Source organism: Phlebotomus papatasi, chromosome 2, assembly GCF_024763615.1.
Source record: "Phlebotomus papatasi isolate M1 chromosome 2, Ppap_2.1, whole genome shotgun sequence".
Classification (NCBI taxonomy): Eukaryota; Metazoa; Arthropoda; class Insecta; order Diptera; family Psychodidae; genus Phlebotomus; species Phlebotomus papatasi.
In genome coordinates, this window is record NC_077223.1 from 47,772,822 (window position 1) to 47,786,198 (window position 13,377).

The 13,377-nt window shown below is 36.2% G+C and overlaps 2 protein-coding genes across 2 annotated transcripts; one reads left to right on the forward strand and one right to left on the reverse strand.

The window, feature by feature from the left end:
- Positions 1-8,154: 8,154 nt before the first annotated feature.
- LOC129801389 (odorant receptor 56a-like) lies at positions 8,155-9,653 on the reverse strand. Its single transcript, XM_055846353.1, has 2 exons — positions 8,965-9,653; positions 8,155-8,898 (listed from the first exon to the last, which is right to left on the reverse strand). Exons 1-2 carry the CDS (start codon positions 9,478-9,480, stop codon positions 8,155-8,157), a joined length of 1,260 nt encoding a protein of 419 aa, XP_055702328.1. The 5' UTR covers positions 9,481-9,653.
- Positions 9,654-9,907: 254 nt separating this feature from the next.
- LOC129801388 (phenoloxidase 2-like) lies at positions 9,908-12,651 on the forward strand. The gene is made up of 6 exons (XM_055846352.1): positions 9,908-10,535; positions 10,605-11,060; positions 11,133-11,638; positions 11,701-11,825; positions 11,890-12,139; positions 12,211-12,651. Exons 1-6 carry the CDS (start codon positions 10,002-10,004, stop codon positions 12,404-12,406), a joined length of 2,067 nt encoding a protein of 688 aa, XP_055702327.1. The 5' UTR covers positions 9,908-10,001; the 3' UTR covers positions 12,407-12,651.
- Positions 12,652-13,377: the final 726 nt, after the last annotated feature.

A 13,377-nucleotide genomic window follows, 5' to 3' on the forward strand; every position in this document is an offset into this window, starting at 1 on the left:
TATTTACATTAATTAAATTAATTGGAAGTGTTTTCACTTTTCCCTGAGCAAAATTTACAATTTAGTTATATAGACTGTTCAATTGGTTCTAAAAAAAGGGTGTAGGTGTTGGAGAGGGTGGAAAAAATTTAATTATTAAAGTAAAGAGAATGTACCTTTACATTTGTATACAAAACACAGTCTCCCAACGTGCATTTTGTGGTGGATACAACATTGATCAAGTGATTAAGTCGTAATTATTTTATTAAATTTCACAGTGTATGTAATCTATAGATTACCAATCATTTTGAGCTCATATTCACAGAGTAGATTATTAGAGACTTCCTTAATTTCGAATATTATCATTTGCTATAATACCATATGTACAAAAGTATTACTCAGCTTTCATATTTATATGTTCATTTCATATTCTGAAATTGAAGTTGATTCCTCTACTCTAAACATTTTAAGAACGAGTGACGCACCCGTGATCCAAAAACCAAAAAAGAAACATTTTTAACACAGTCAAGAGGGGTACCTTTGAATTGGGGCATCTTAGAAATAGGCTTGGCGAAATGCTCGAAATCGTGACTTAGATGCTATACCTCAAAAGTACTTTTGCATCATTAATCATTCACCGGTTCTCAACCGATTTGTACCGATTCATAAATCATTCAAAAGATCCTCCAAAATTGTTTTAAAAGTAAATAGAATTTGTTTTCGGATAAAAATTAGTTATCGGCTATGAACCTGTTCATTACCGGTTCAGAACCGATTCAGTTTTATAGGAAATTCCAAGACCTTTCCAATGACCCCAAACATGACCCCATTCACTTGATAAATGCGCTCTCTAAATGCCTTTTTAACCTTTGATCTTGAAAAACCGTTATTAGGAATGATTCAACGGTATTGTCGTATAAGGGCGAAATGTCCGTCTGGGTAATCTCTAAAATATATCCAAAAATGAAAAAATCGCACAACGCGTTTTCATTCACCAAAACATGGTTTTGGTGGGGAAGGGGAGGGGTTGGGGTAAAATGAGGGGCATGTTAACGATCCTTGGGTCGACTTATGGTCCCCCGAAGGTCCCAAGGTGCTATCTCTAACCGTTTGGCCTCTAGAACTTGCGACAGTCGGACGGACAGACAGACAAACAGAGTGCCATTTCTCAGAAATCGTCTGAAGCGTGAAGATTTGTTGACAAAAGTGGTCTCTGGGTAATGGAAGGTGGAAATTTTGGAGAGTGAAAAAATTAAGGGATTATATACTGCTCTCTCCGTGGAGTTAGAGCAGTAAAATAAGGAGAAAACAGTGCAGTTCTCTAAATAGCCAGAAAATAGTTTTTGTTTTAGGGACACCGGTTTCCCACTCACTCTTAAAGAATTAAACATTGAGAGGCATTAAAATTAACTTTGATAAAAGTTTAGAGAATGCTAACGGCCTCGACAGACCTGAGGATTAGCCGAGAGACAACTTAGCGTAATTATATTCGAAATAATAATTAAACTACATTTCCATCATTTTCCACTAAGTCGTCTCTCGGCTTAAGTCGTAAGTGTGTCCTAGGGTATAAGGTAAGTACCCAGTACCCCCTATACTCATTTCCTATAGATCATGATTAATAATTTTTCATACAAATTGCACAAAATGTATGTAAGGCTGTAACGAAATACGGATGTTTTTCTCATATATCAACAATCAACGGCACTTATCGAAATGGAGTACTTTATTATTGTCACATCCATACCCATAACAGATATTCTCTAAACCCAAAGGAAGTTTGAATCCGATAATGGTAGGGTATCCGATAAGGGATCCTACCTCACTCCGGTATCTTCTTATCTGTTTTCTATAACCAAATAAAATACCTATCCTAAGCTCGAAAGGTGCGATAGGTGAGTTTTACCCTTGAAGCTTTAGTATTCTTGGGAATATATTTCTTTCTAATATATTAGGTTTACATAGTTTATAGAAATCTTCTTTATGTAGTACCAGAAGTATTTCAGAGCCTTTGAAGTCACTTAAAATATTTTTTGAATAATTTATTTATTTATATTAAAAAAATCATTTCAGTCTTTAATAAATTACTTTCAAATCGAATAACTATAAATTGGAACACTCAAAGTTGATGAAATCGCATCATTATAAAATGATTAAAGTTTTTTTGTTTAATTTTTAAACTACCTACACATTGCAAATAAATAATCTCAACACCAATAAGCTAATACAATTTTATCATCTTAGCTTTTAATTTAATTAATGATTATCTGTGCAATCAATATATTCAATGAAGAGCTAAGGCAAAGTACCTTCAACTCTTAAAGGATGGATTTTTTACAACTTGTGTAAATTCTTTACCTTTGATTACAGACAAGGATGGGTCAAGAAGGGAAAAATGCTGCAAAATAGAATAATTTCTTAAGAATATAGTTAGGTATTATTCCTGTAATTATAAATAACAGGTCTAACAAGAAGTGCATATAAAACGATTAAAATCTATTGAAACTCTGTGCTAAGAATTTTAATATGAAAATCGCATTTTTTTTTTTTTAATAAACACAGTATAGAGAATCATAAACTTTCTTAATTTCAATAATAGGGGAGACTGGGGCAAAAAGTCACAAATCGAAAAATTCAAAATTCAATATCTTCCAAGGTAAAAAGATAGCGGCTCAATTTTTCCTATAGATAGCCTCCGTAGATCTTCTTCAATGTCGTAAGTTTCAAGGGATTCGAACAAGGAATTTAGAAAATAAAAAATATCGAAATTTTTAGACGTATTTTTGAAATATTTGCTTTGTAGAAGATAACAATTATTACCTATTTATTTTCCAAAATTGATGCACTGGTACATATTTTCTAAATAATTTGGATTTTTTGAATACGAATCCGCTATCTATTTTGGAATTTCACAAAAGTTCTTTTCTCCAGAAATCCGGCCACTTGGGGTAAAAAGTAACAGAAGGTATAGAGCAAAAAGTATCAAAAAAGCCAAGCAATTTCTGATGCCTCTCGGCGAAAAGAAACGTCATTACCATGTCTTGCCGCTTGTTGTTTGCATTGCTCAAATGATTTACAGTCTTTTGTGTGTTTTTTTTCTAAAATAGCTTGAAAAGCGCTTTTCTCGTTTTCTCACTCTTCTCGTAGAGAAAACAGTGTTTTACAAAGGTGTGAATGAATAAATTTTCTATGAAAATATGTCCTCTAGGTATTTTTTCAAATTTACGAAAGCCTGTAATGAAGCGAATCAAAAGGGACAGATAATCCTAACCGGCTTATGCAGGTGAGATTCTTAACGTGAGCTAACTCGGAGTGCATGCAAATTCGATTTAGAGCTGAAATTGTGAGTCGCCATTCAGTTATCTTGAATCAAATTCGTGAAATTATACAAATTTTGTATTTAAACCAAAATATCAAGGATTTGGATGAACTGGCACAAAAGTGATATATGGGTGAAATGTAGACCAGAATGTTCTCTATAATTTTCCCATAGAACATGATCTCATCGATTACTCAGAAGCCGAGATAATCGAGGTTGTTTGTTTCTGAACTCGTTTTTTCGACCAGAGCGCCCCAAGTGTTCATTTGATGAACTTCAACTATATCAAAGAATTGTTGTATTTTGTGGGACTTTCCATTTAAAACCATATTTTAAGTGTCTTTGTGGAGTAGAGGCAATCAAATTGGCATCTGAGTGATTTCAAAGCGTTATTATGGGAAAAATCAATTTTTTCACACTTAAACGGCAAAATCGGAGTGATAGCGTAGTCTGAGCGGAAAATTATGTATGGACGAAATGTAGAGACAAATGTCCTCTACAATTATGTCGAAGTAATCATCAAAATCAGTTCAGCGACAGTCGAGATAATTGAGGTTATGTGATATTGAAATTGGTTTTTCGACTGTGGCGCCCCTGGTGTTGGTCCCACGAAGTTCAAATATTCTAGAAAGTTGTAGCATTTGGTGAGATCTTTCGTTTAAGCCCTCATTCAGCAAAATCGGTCACATAGAACCGGAGATATGATTTTTTGAATTTCGTGAACTTTGACCCCTCATATCTCCGGTTCTATTGAAACCACAGCGCACATACGCACCATTTTGGAAACGTCCTAGACTGGACTACAACATACTAAAATTTCATTAACTTGCACAATGCCGTTTTTGAGAAAAGTGACTTTGAATTTCGATGAATTTTGACGCTATCACAGCGCCACCTGTGGTGACTTTTTGAACTTCCATCTGAAAGTGCTCATCGAGACGAAACCAAAAAGGTAAAATTTAGGTCGCTATGTTAGTTAGAACCGGAGATAGAGGCCGGTCAATGTTCGAACTTTGACCCCTTATAGCTCGGGTCAGGGGTTTTAGATCGACTTAAGGTTTTTTTGTTTGATAGGTATAATCAACGGCTACAACATACTAAAATTTCAGCCCGATTGCATAAGGAATTTTTAAGTTATTTAACTTATAAGATTTAAAAATTTTCTTTTTAATAATAGCGCCCCTAGCGGTGGTTTTATGAACTTCCGATGTTAGAAGGGGAAGTGGCATTTCACGAGAGCTTTCCAAAAAGCCCTCACTTTTTAAATTATGACAATTAGAACCGGAGTTATGGCCATTTTAAGAAATTTTTTTTGGACCCTTATAGCTCGGGTCAGGGGGGTCGGGGGACCTTAAGTTTGGTATTGATGGAAAGCTCTAAGGCCCAGCTATAACATACTAAAATTTGAGCCCGCTCGATACCATAGGGGCGGAGCTATTGAGAAAACAAAAAAAGGGGGGTCTTCAAAATGGCGGAAGGAGGGGTGGGGGGTGGGGGGTCTATGCACCAAGTTGCAATTTTCACCCGATATATAACCTTTGCCGAAAACCGCAAGTCGATATCTTTTTTAGTTTAGGAGCTATTAAGCTCCAAAGAGCGGCCGGACGGACGGACGGACGGACGGACGGACGGGAACGGTTTTTAGCCATCCATATATTCGTGATCAGGAAGTGTCAAAACACATTCTGGCAAAGTTTGGGGCCAATCGGAGGACATGAGATTTTGTTAGGATTATAGTAGGTGAGATTGTTAAGAATCTCACCTAATATGACAATATCCCATGTCTGGTACTATTTGCCCCAGCATTTTTGAGAATAGTCACAAAATTACCTTTCAGAAATTGGCTCGATGAACGTATTTCCCTACAAAATAAAGGAAAATTACTGGCACAAAGTTGTAAAGCGGTAAATTTCCTATAAAACTGCGCTAATTAGAAATTTTTGAAGCGCTCGAGTAGCTTGTAAAAAAATAAAATATCCGTTTTGTGACTTTTTGCCCCAGTCTCCCCTAATGTCATAAAAAGCACCAAAAAAATGTATGAAAAGAAATAGGGGAAGGCTTTCAGGCTTCTCATACACTCTAGCTTCAGACACTTTATATTTTTTCGGATTCCTAAACTAAAGGAATTATGGAAAAAAAACGTGGAGTGTTCGAAGCCAGAGTGTATGTGAAGTCTGAAACTCTTCCTCTATTTTTTTCCACACATTTTTTGATGCCTTTTATGACATTATTATTGAAATTACAAATTAAATTATTGGAATTGGTTAAATTGGTACGTCGACAAGACCGACAAGACACTAAGAAAGATGTTTTTTTTTCAAAGATTATTTTTGCAGATTTGTAATCATTTGTTTGTATTTTAAAAGATTATTTTAATGTAGAATTAAATATTTTTTTTAGTAATAATATAAAAAAAATCCTTGGCTGTAGAAAATGTGCACATCTCGTTGAAATGAAAAGTAATTTATTGATTGAATGCTTTAACCAAGAATGAAGTGAAAAATGCTAGCAAAATTAATTTCATCGTCAGATATATTCTGTTGAGCGTGAAGAATGGACGGAAAGAGGATTGCAGTGAAAAGTGCAGGAGTGATACCAGTGCACTGTGAAGGACTAATTTACACTGCTATTGCACCCATTTTGAGAATCTCAAGGATTGTCGGCTTGTCTCCTTTAGTTATTAAAAATTCACCAAATTCAATCACAATTACCAAATCGTCAATTTCTACTATATACTCCTTGGTTTTAATGCTTGTTCTGATTTTCTTATTTATATTGTCCCTGTCTGAACTTCAGGAATTCCAAAAGAATGAGCAGAAACTCAATTTGGTCTCAATATGGTCTTCTTGGGGTCAAATTTACGCAGTTTTTTGTGTCTCAATGATAGCACTACTTACAGGAATTTATTTTAGAGATTTAGTAGAGAAGATCTTTCAACGAATTGCTGCAATCGATCGTCAATTTTGCCATTTAGGAATTTTAGTTTCATATCACGGTTGCCAAAAGCAACTATTCATACAATTGCTGATTCTCTTGATTATTCCTTCCGGTGCTTCGATGTGTCTCTGTGCCATGATCAGTGGAGTTTTTATGGCAGGAGTCAAAATCAAATTGGGATTGTGCTATTGGTTTATCTGTTTCTCTCCAATACTCCTCATCACTATGAAGGAATTTCAATACTACAACCTCATTTGGTTGGTTAAAAAGAAGATTATCATACTGAACAGGTAAAGATCAAAGGATTATTATAGTTATTTTTTTTGTGAATTATTGATAGGACAAAATATTTTATTCGTTGTATGTAGATCCTTGGAAAAGCTCGCACGATGGGACAAAATCGAAAGGACGGATCAGCAACAAATTAGAGTTCACATTCTTAAGACCCATTTAGAAGGTCTGAGAGGAATTCACAGTGATATCGTTGATCTCATCAGAGATATTCAAGAAGTTTTTGGACCATATATCCTTGTGTCCGTTTTAGCAGCTTTTGGCGTGATTACTATTCAGCTTTACTACATCTTTGCCACATCTATTCAAGAGATACATTTTAACATTTTCACGATGGTGATAACTTTTATCTGGACTTTCACTCATGCTTTGTTGATTATCGCTAACGTGATTGTATGCAGTTCAACAAGAAATACTTCTAAAGCCACAGGAGGAGCTCTTCTCAATGTCCGAGAAGCCATTGAACATCCACAGATTTTTCACATTATCCAGCTCTTTTCTTTTCAACTGTGGCACAAAGAAGTACAATTTACTGCATGTGGCTTCTTCACACTTGACTCAAAACTTATAACTTCGGTAAATATGATAAAACATAATTACCTATTTATTGCAACTTTTATTTTAAAAATTTATTTTTTACATTTTGAAGATTGTAGCCGCTGTGACGACCTATTTAGTGCTGATGATTCAATTTCATCTCTCAAACAGTGAGAACGCCGCTAATTTCCTAAAGTGCAATTCAAGTGGGCATTTGAACTAATTTTATTGTGAATATTGTATTCTACTAATATGAAAATAATTCTTTTCAATCAATAAAAAATTAAATTTGTCCATTTGTCCATATTCTAAAGTGAATTTAGTCTAAACAATTTACATCTGAAATGGTTTCTCCATTTTTCAGATTTTTATTGGGTAGATTAAGTAGATTTGACAGTAAATAATTGTTATAGTGAATAATTAAAAGTGGCCACTAAAAAATCAATTTAGGTCGGGAAACAAAAACATTTTGATTAGTAAAACCATAAAAAGTGATGCTGATTTCCCTTAAATCGTACCGAATAGAAACTTTAGATTAAGATTTTAGATTTGTATTAAGATTTTCAATTTATATTTCGATTTTAATTTAGACTTTAGATTTAGTTTTTAGATTAAATTTTTATGGTTCCGGTACAACTTTTAGATCAGGGAAATTTCATGAAATCCAAATTCGCGTGCCCTTCTTTCTCAAAAGATTTGCATAAGTCTATTGCACTTTTTCAGACTTAAAATTGGGCCGAAATAAATTTAATTCGGTATGATGTACAAAAGAAGAAGAGTGCAAAAGTGTAAGATAGTTATATGTGCAAAATGTTGAAGAAAGAAAGGGATGTGTATATTAATTTCATAAAATTTTCCTGATCTAAAAGGTGTGCCAGAGCTATTACATTTAGATTTAAATTTGAAATTTAGATTGCAATAAAAATTTAGATTTGGAATTTAGATAATACGCTTACGTTTTTTTTCCATTTGCTAACCGAATTTCATTTCTACCGACGACGAGTTTTTTTTAGCGAAACTAGAATTTTTTGAAATCTAAAACGAAATTCGTGACCAACAAATTCACCAACAAATATGAATAAAATTCCCACTTAATTAGCAACTTGTGTAAGTAGGGTAAAATAGCTGTATGATGCTTGTAGGATTTTTAAGAAAGAATGAAGAGTCATAACTACAAATCCAGCCTGCATCTTCATTAGTCTATTGCTTCCCACCATGCATTGAAGGACAGCTTTTTGGTATATCACATCGTGTTCATACCAATTGCTTTTGTACAAAGATATAGCCAACTTTTCGCTATGAAGACTGATCTCATTTGCATGCCAATAGTACATCCAAAGGATTACAATCATCGTAGTTATATAGCAAACTATGATGATAGATTCTACACCAAACTTAACATGAGTACCCTGAAAAAGGAGGGCACAGAGAAGAACGGAAAAGACAACAAAATCCAGGAAAATTGATCCAGAAATCAATTTCTCCAGTTGCTTAACATATTCGCGAATTTTCACTTGTTCCACAACACTCTCTGCCAGGAAGTTCAATAAATTTTTTGGACTTTGTTGCCTCTCCACATTGGAACGTTTAGCATTGTACATCCCGCCTAAAACATAAACTTCAACATGTTGAAATTGATGATTGAGTATTTGAAGGCGAAGAATGGCAAATACCATGAGAGCTACCATAAATGAATGCCAACAGGGAACAATTATCATTCCCACCCACATATTGTAAAACTGAACAAAATATACCGTGTAAAAGTGTTCCCATTGATCATCAAAAGGAAACCAAGAACGAAGGATTACAGGTGGAAAAGATGTCTGAGTTGTATTCTGAAAAGATATATGCTTTATCTTTAAAACAAATTTGATCGCCAAAAAGATGAAGAATTTTCTCACCGTAACTGGGTCATATACATCATGAGGCTCATAGAGGAACGAAAGAATAAATGACTGAACACACATGAGATTTCCTGTGGTCAGTGCAATTGTCCAAAACCCCAATGTGAGTGTTCGTGTGTACTTCAGATTTTTCTCAATGATATCCCGTTCCTCTGGGACTTCAGTGTCCATCAGTTGACTTAGCATGTCATCCAATCGTGCCACAATATTTGTGTATGTCTCTCTATTTCTAAAGAAATTCACAAGGCGGAAAACTGTGGTCGTGAAGAGAAGTGTAGTGGCCGCATTTGTGGTCATCTCATCGACATTTCCCCAAAGGGATATTAAATCCACGTGCTGAGTCACGTTGAAGATGGTGAAAGTGATGGAGAAAAAGAGTCCTCTGAACCAGTGCAAAAAGGGTACACTTTGACTACCAAAAATATACAATCCAAAAATCCTCATTCCAAACAGATGCATCCCCAGCAGAGGATTGTCCTGTACTTTCTTATCCAATACTCGATACATTGGCATCGTAGCACTTGTTCGCGTAAGAGAGTTGTAGAATACTTAGAAATTCTTCTTCTGAAAAGACATTTTATATGCAACCACCGTTGCACTCGATGCATTTGAGACATTATTAATCCTACACGCGACACTTTAATTGGTGAGGTGGAATTACAGATTTATGATGGGAAGTGACAATTTGCTCAACATTATCACATCACTCAACTTTTTTCCAATTAATTATAGCTCAATATTTGATGGATTTCCATTCATTTATTCACACCATCCACCCACTTTTTTGCTTGGCACAATTTTCTGCCCAAAATCTCTCCCCACAAATTCTAATTTTGATAAGCTGAGGGAAACTCTTTTTACCACTGAGATATTATTCTTGTGGTCGAGCTCTTTCCCGCCTTATCGCTCTCACATGCCCTCGTGGTTAGAGAATTTGGGTATAAAAGCCGACGAATTGAACTAGTGGGATAACAGTGCTTAATTTTTGGCTGTTGTGATAAGTTGTCCAGGAGGATTGTGCTCAGTGAAAAATTATGGCTAACAAGAAGGATTTAACTCTCCTGTTCCAGCGTCCTTACGAACCAATATTCGGTGTAAAAAATGATCAGACTGGAAAAGTGCGAGTTGATGTACCACCAAATTTCTACACAGAGAAATATAAGGATATCTCAACAGAGATACAGAGTCGCTTTGGTGAAGATGATGTGGATCGGACAATTCCCGTGAGATCAGTAGCTCCGCCAAATCTCGATTTCGCCGAAGAATTGCCACGAAAGAAACCATTCTGTCTCTTCAATCGACGCCACACTCAAATTGCCGGTCGTCTGATTAAAATCTTCCTGGACGCACCCGATGTCGATAGTCTCTTTTCCGTTGCCTCATACGCTCACGATCGCGTCAATCCCCAATTGTATCAGTACTGCTTGTCAGTTGCAATGCAACATCGTGCTGATACACAGGATCAGCCCATTCCTTCTGTAGCTGAAACCTTCCCCAATCAATTCATTGATCCCTCAGTGATTCCCGAAGCCCGAGAGGAGAACAGTTTTGTTCCTGATGGTGTGAGGGTAAGTCCCGCAACATAAACAATTTCTCATTAAGAGCTATGAATAATTTTTTTTTTAATGAATTTTCAGCGTCCTATTGTCATCCCACCCAGCTACACTGCGTCTGAGCGTGAAGAAGAGCAACGTCTTGCGTACTTCCGTGAGGATATTGGCGTAAACCTACACCATTGGCATTGGCATTTGGTCTATCCCGGAGACGGACCCGACAGTATCGTGCGCAAGGATCGCCGTGGTGAACTCTTCTATTACATGCACGCCCAGATTATTGCACGGTACAATATTGAGCGTCTGTGCAATCGCTTAGCACGTACAAGGCGCCTCAATAATCTAAGGGAAGCTGTTCCTGAAGGATATTTCCCAAAGCTCGCTCGATCATCATCAAATCAAACCTATCCACCTCGATTTGCTGACATTGTACTACAGGACATTGATCGTCCAGAAGACAACACTGTAGTGGAACTTGCTGATTTGGAGCGTTGGCGCGATAGAATTCATGAGGCTATTGATCAAGGATATGTTGTCAATGTAAGATTGTATTTTTGGTCTTTTTAGTTTTCAAATTTTTAAGACTTTGAGACTAATTATTTTTTTCCACAGACATCAGGTCAGAGGATCCCATTGGACGAAAGGCGAGGCATTGATATTCTAGGTGACATGATTGAGGCTTCAATCCTCTCACCAAATCCCCAATTGTATGGAAACCTTCACAATATGGGCCACAATGTTATTGCATACAGCCATGATCCCGACAACAGATTCCTCGAAGAGTTCGGCGTAATGGGCGACGTCACAACAGCCATGAGAGATCCTATCTTTTATCGTTGGCACTCGTTCATTGACCAAATCTTCCAGAAGTACAAGAACATCCTTCCAGCGTACAATACTAACACCCAACTGGCTTACGACGGCATCACTGTCCAGTCAATCATGTGCCAGATGAATCAACGGAATACACCAGCTAATGTCATCCTGACTTACTGGCAACGGGGTGAACTTAATCTGGGTGCTGGTCTTGACTTCGGTCCACAAGGAAACGTCTTTGCTCAGTTCACACATCTTCAACATGCTCCATTCTCTTGGCGCATCGAAGTTAACAATAACTCGTAAGTTCTACTAAAATCTTGAAGATAATCCTAAACTAAGCACTTCCTATTTAACGCTTCAGTGGAGCACCACGTCGTGGAACATGTCGCATCTTCATGTGTCCCAAAAACGATGAGCGTGGAATGCCATTTACGTTCCGTGATCAGCGTGTCTTGATGATCGAAATGGATCGTTTCGCCGTTAATTGTAAGTATTTTGTCTCATCTTCTTTATAATAAACTACAATTAATTTGATTTCTTCCTTTTTCAGTAAATCCCGGTATGAACACCATTAATAGACGCGATGAGGAATCCAATGTAACAATTCCATACAACCGAACATTCCGTAACATTGGATCTGCCGCCAGAGCTCCTGGCAGCGAAGATCAATTTAACTTCTGTGGCTGTGGCTGGCCAAGTCATCTGCTCGTACCCAAGGGAACTCCTGAAGGATTCACCTTTGATGTCTTCGCAATGATATCCAACTTTAATGATGACACCGTCAACGAGGAATTTGATACGTAAGTCGGGTTTATTTTTTTTCTTTCTGCCTTTGAAAATAAATCACTAATATTCTTTCATATTTATTCAGAACTGATATGTGTAATGACTCCTATTCCTTCTGTGGAATCCGCAATAAGCTCTATCCTGATCGTCGGGCAATGGGCTATCCATTCGACAGAAATCATCCAGCCAGAACTCTTCAGGACTTTGCCAACCAATCATCTAACATGGGACTTGGAGAAATCAATGTTCGCTTCACAAACACCTATGTTGCACGCACTTAAGTTGCAAACAGAACATTCTGGACTCATTGATAACGATCTCTGGCTATCTCTATTTTTGATCCCTATTCTATTACACTCTATTTTATTATTATCGGCTTTATTCTTCATCTGCTTTATTCTACGCAATTATCCACGTTAATAAAAATACTTCTAAAAATATATTGGTGTATGTCTCAACGCAGTCCCGTGTAAAAGGCATTTAGTGATAAAATTATATCAAATATAAATATTTTTTGAAAATATAAGTTACATTTTCTTTTCATAAAGTTCTAAAATCACAAGCTAATCTTCTTTTTCTTCTTTAAAGTTTTTGTAAGGGCCGGGCGTCTCTTCTCTATCGTTGCAATGAATGTCTTCTCTATCACTTTCAAGCCAATCGATTCTTCTGTCTTGTCAATATACAGCCCAAATCCTCTCATATCTTGAATAATTGATCCAACGGTGTAGATTTTATAGAATCCTACTTCATACAATCCAACGCACACATTTTTGAAGAATTATTGTTAACTTCACTTTTTTTCAAATTATTTAAACTTGGGATATTTCCATGAGCAAATAAATTTGCTTGACTGTTGCTTTAGTAATGTTTTTGTGAGCATTAATTAGTTCTCTCAAATTGTTGGTGGTATAAAAAATGATATAAAATTATATTTTTTATTTTCAAGTTCAAGATTAACGAATGTAGCTTCTATATCTTTAGGGTTTTAGATTGTTGAAAAATATCCTGGGATGGGAAGCAGCCATGTTAAACAGGTAGCTCTGCATGTCTAAGTGTCTAGTCTAATCCCTAATCCCAATTCGTTTAATCCTCCGATTCAGAAATAGAGTAGATCACTCAATCGGATAATCTAAAAATCCTTGAAGTCTATGGTGTTTTCTTCAAAATTTACGCGTCTAAGTGAAGATAGCGTTGGACAATTTCCTAGAAAGTGTGCTCCACTTTTCATGCGCAGCTTTGCACCATCTGCATA

Bases quoted from the DNA above. Each gene is read 5' to 3' on its own strand.
- LOC129801389 (XM_055846353.1), bottom strand. From the start codon at position 9,480: ATGCCAATGTATCGAGTATTGGATAAGAAAGTACAGGACAATCCTCTG. The intron at 8,899-8,964 runs GTGAGAAAATTC...ATATCTTTTCAG, and splicing joins ATGTATATGACCCAGTTACG to AATACAACTCAGACATCTTT.
- LOC129801388 (XM_055846352.1), top strand. From the start codon at position 10,002: ATGGCTAACAAGAAGGATTTAACTCTCCTGTTCCAGCGTCCTTACGAA. The intron at 11,061-11,132 runs GTAAGATTGTAT...TTTTTTCCACAG, and splicing joins ATCAAGGATATGTTGTCAAT to ACATCAGGTCAGAGGATCCC. The intron at 12,140-12,210 runs GTAAGTCGGGTT...ATATTTATTCAG, and splicing joins GTCAACGAGGAATTTGATAC to AACTGATATGTGTAATGACT.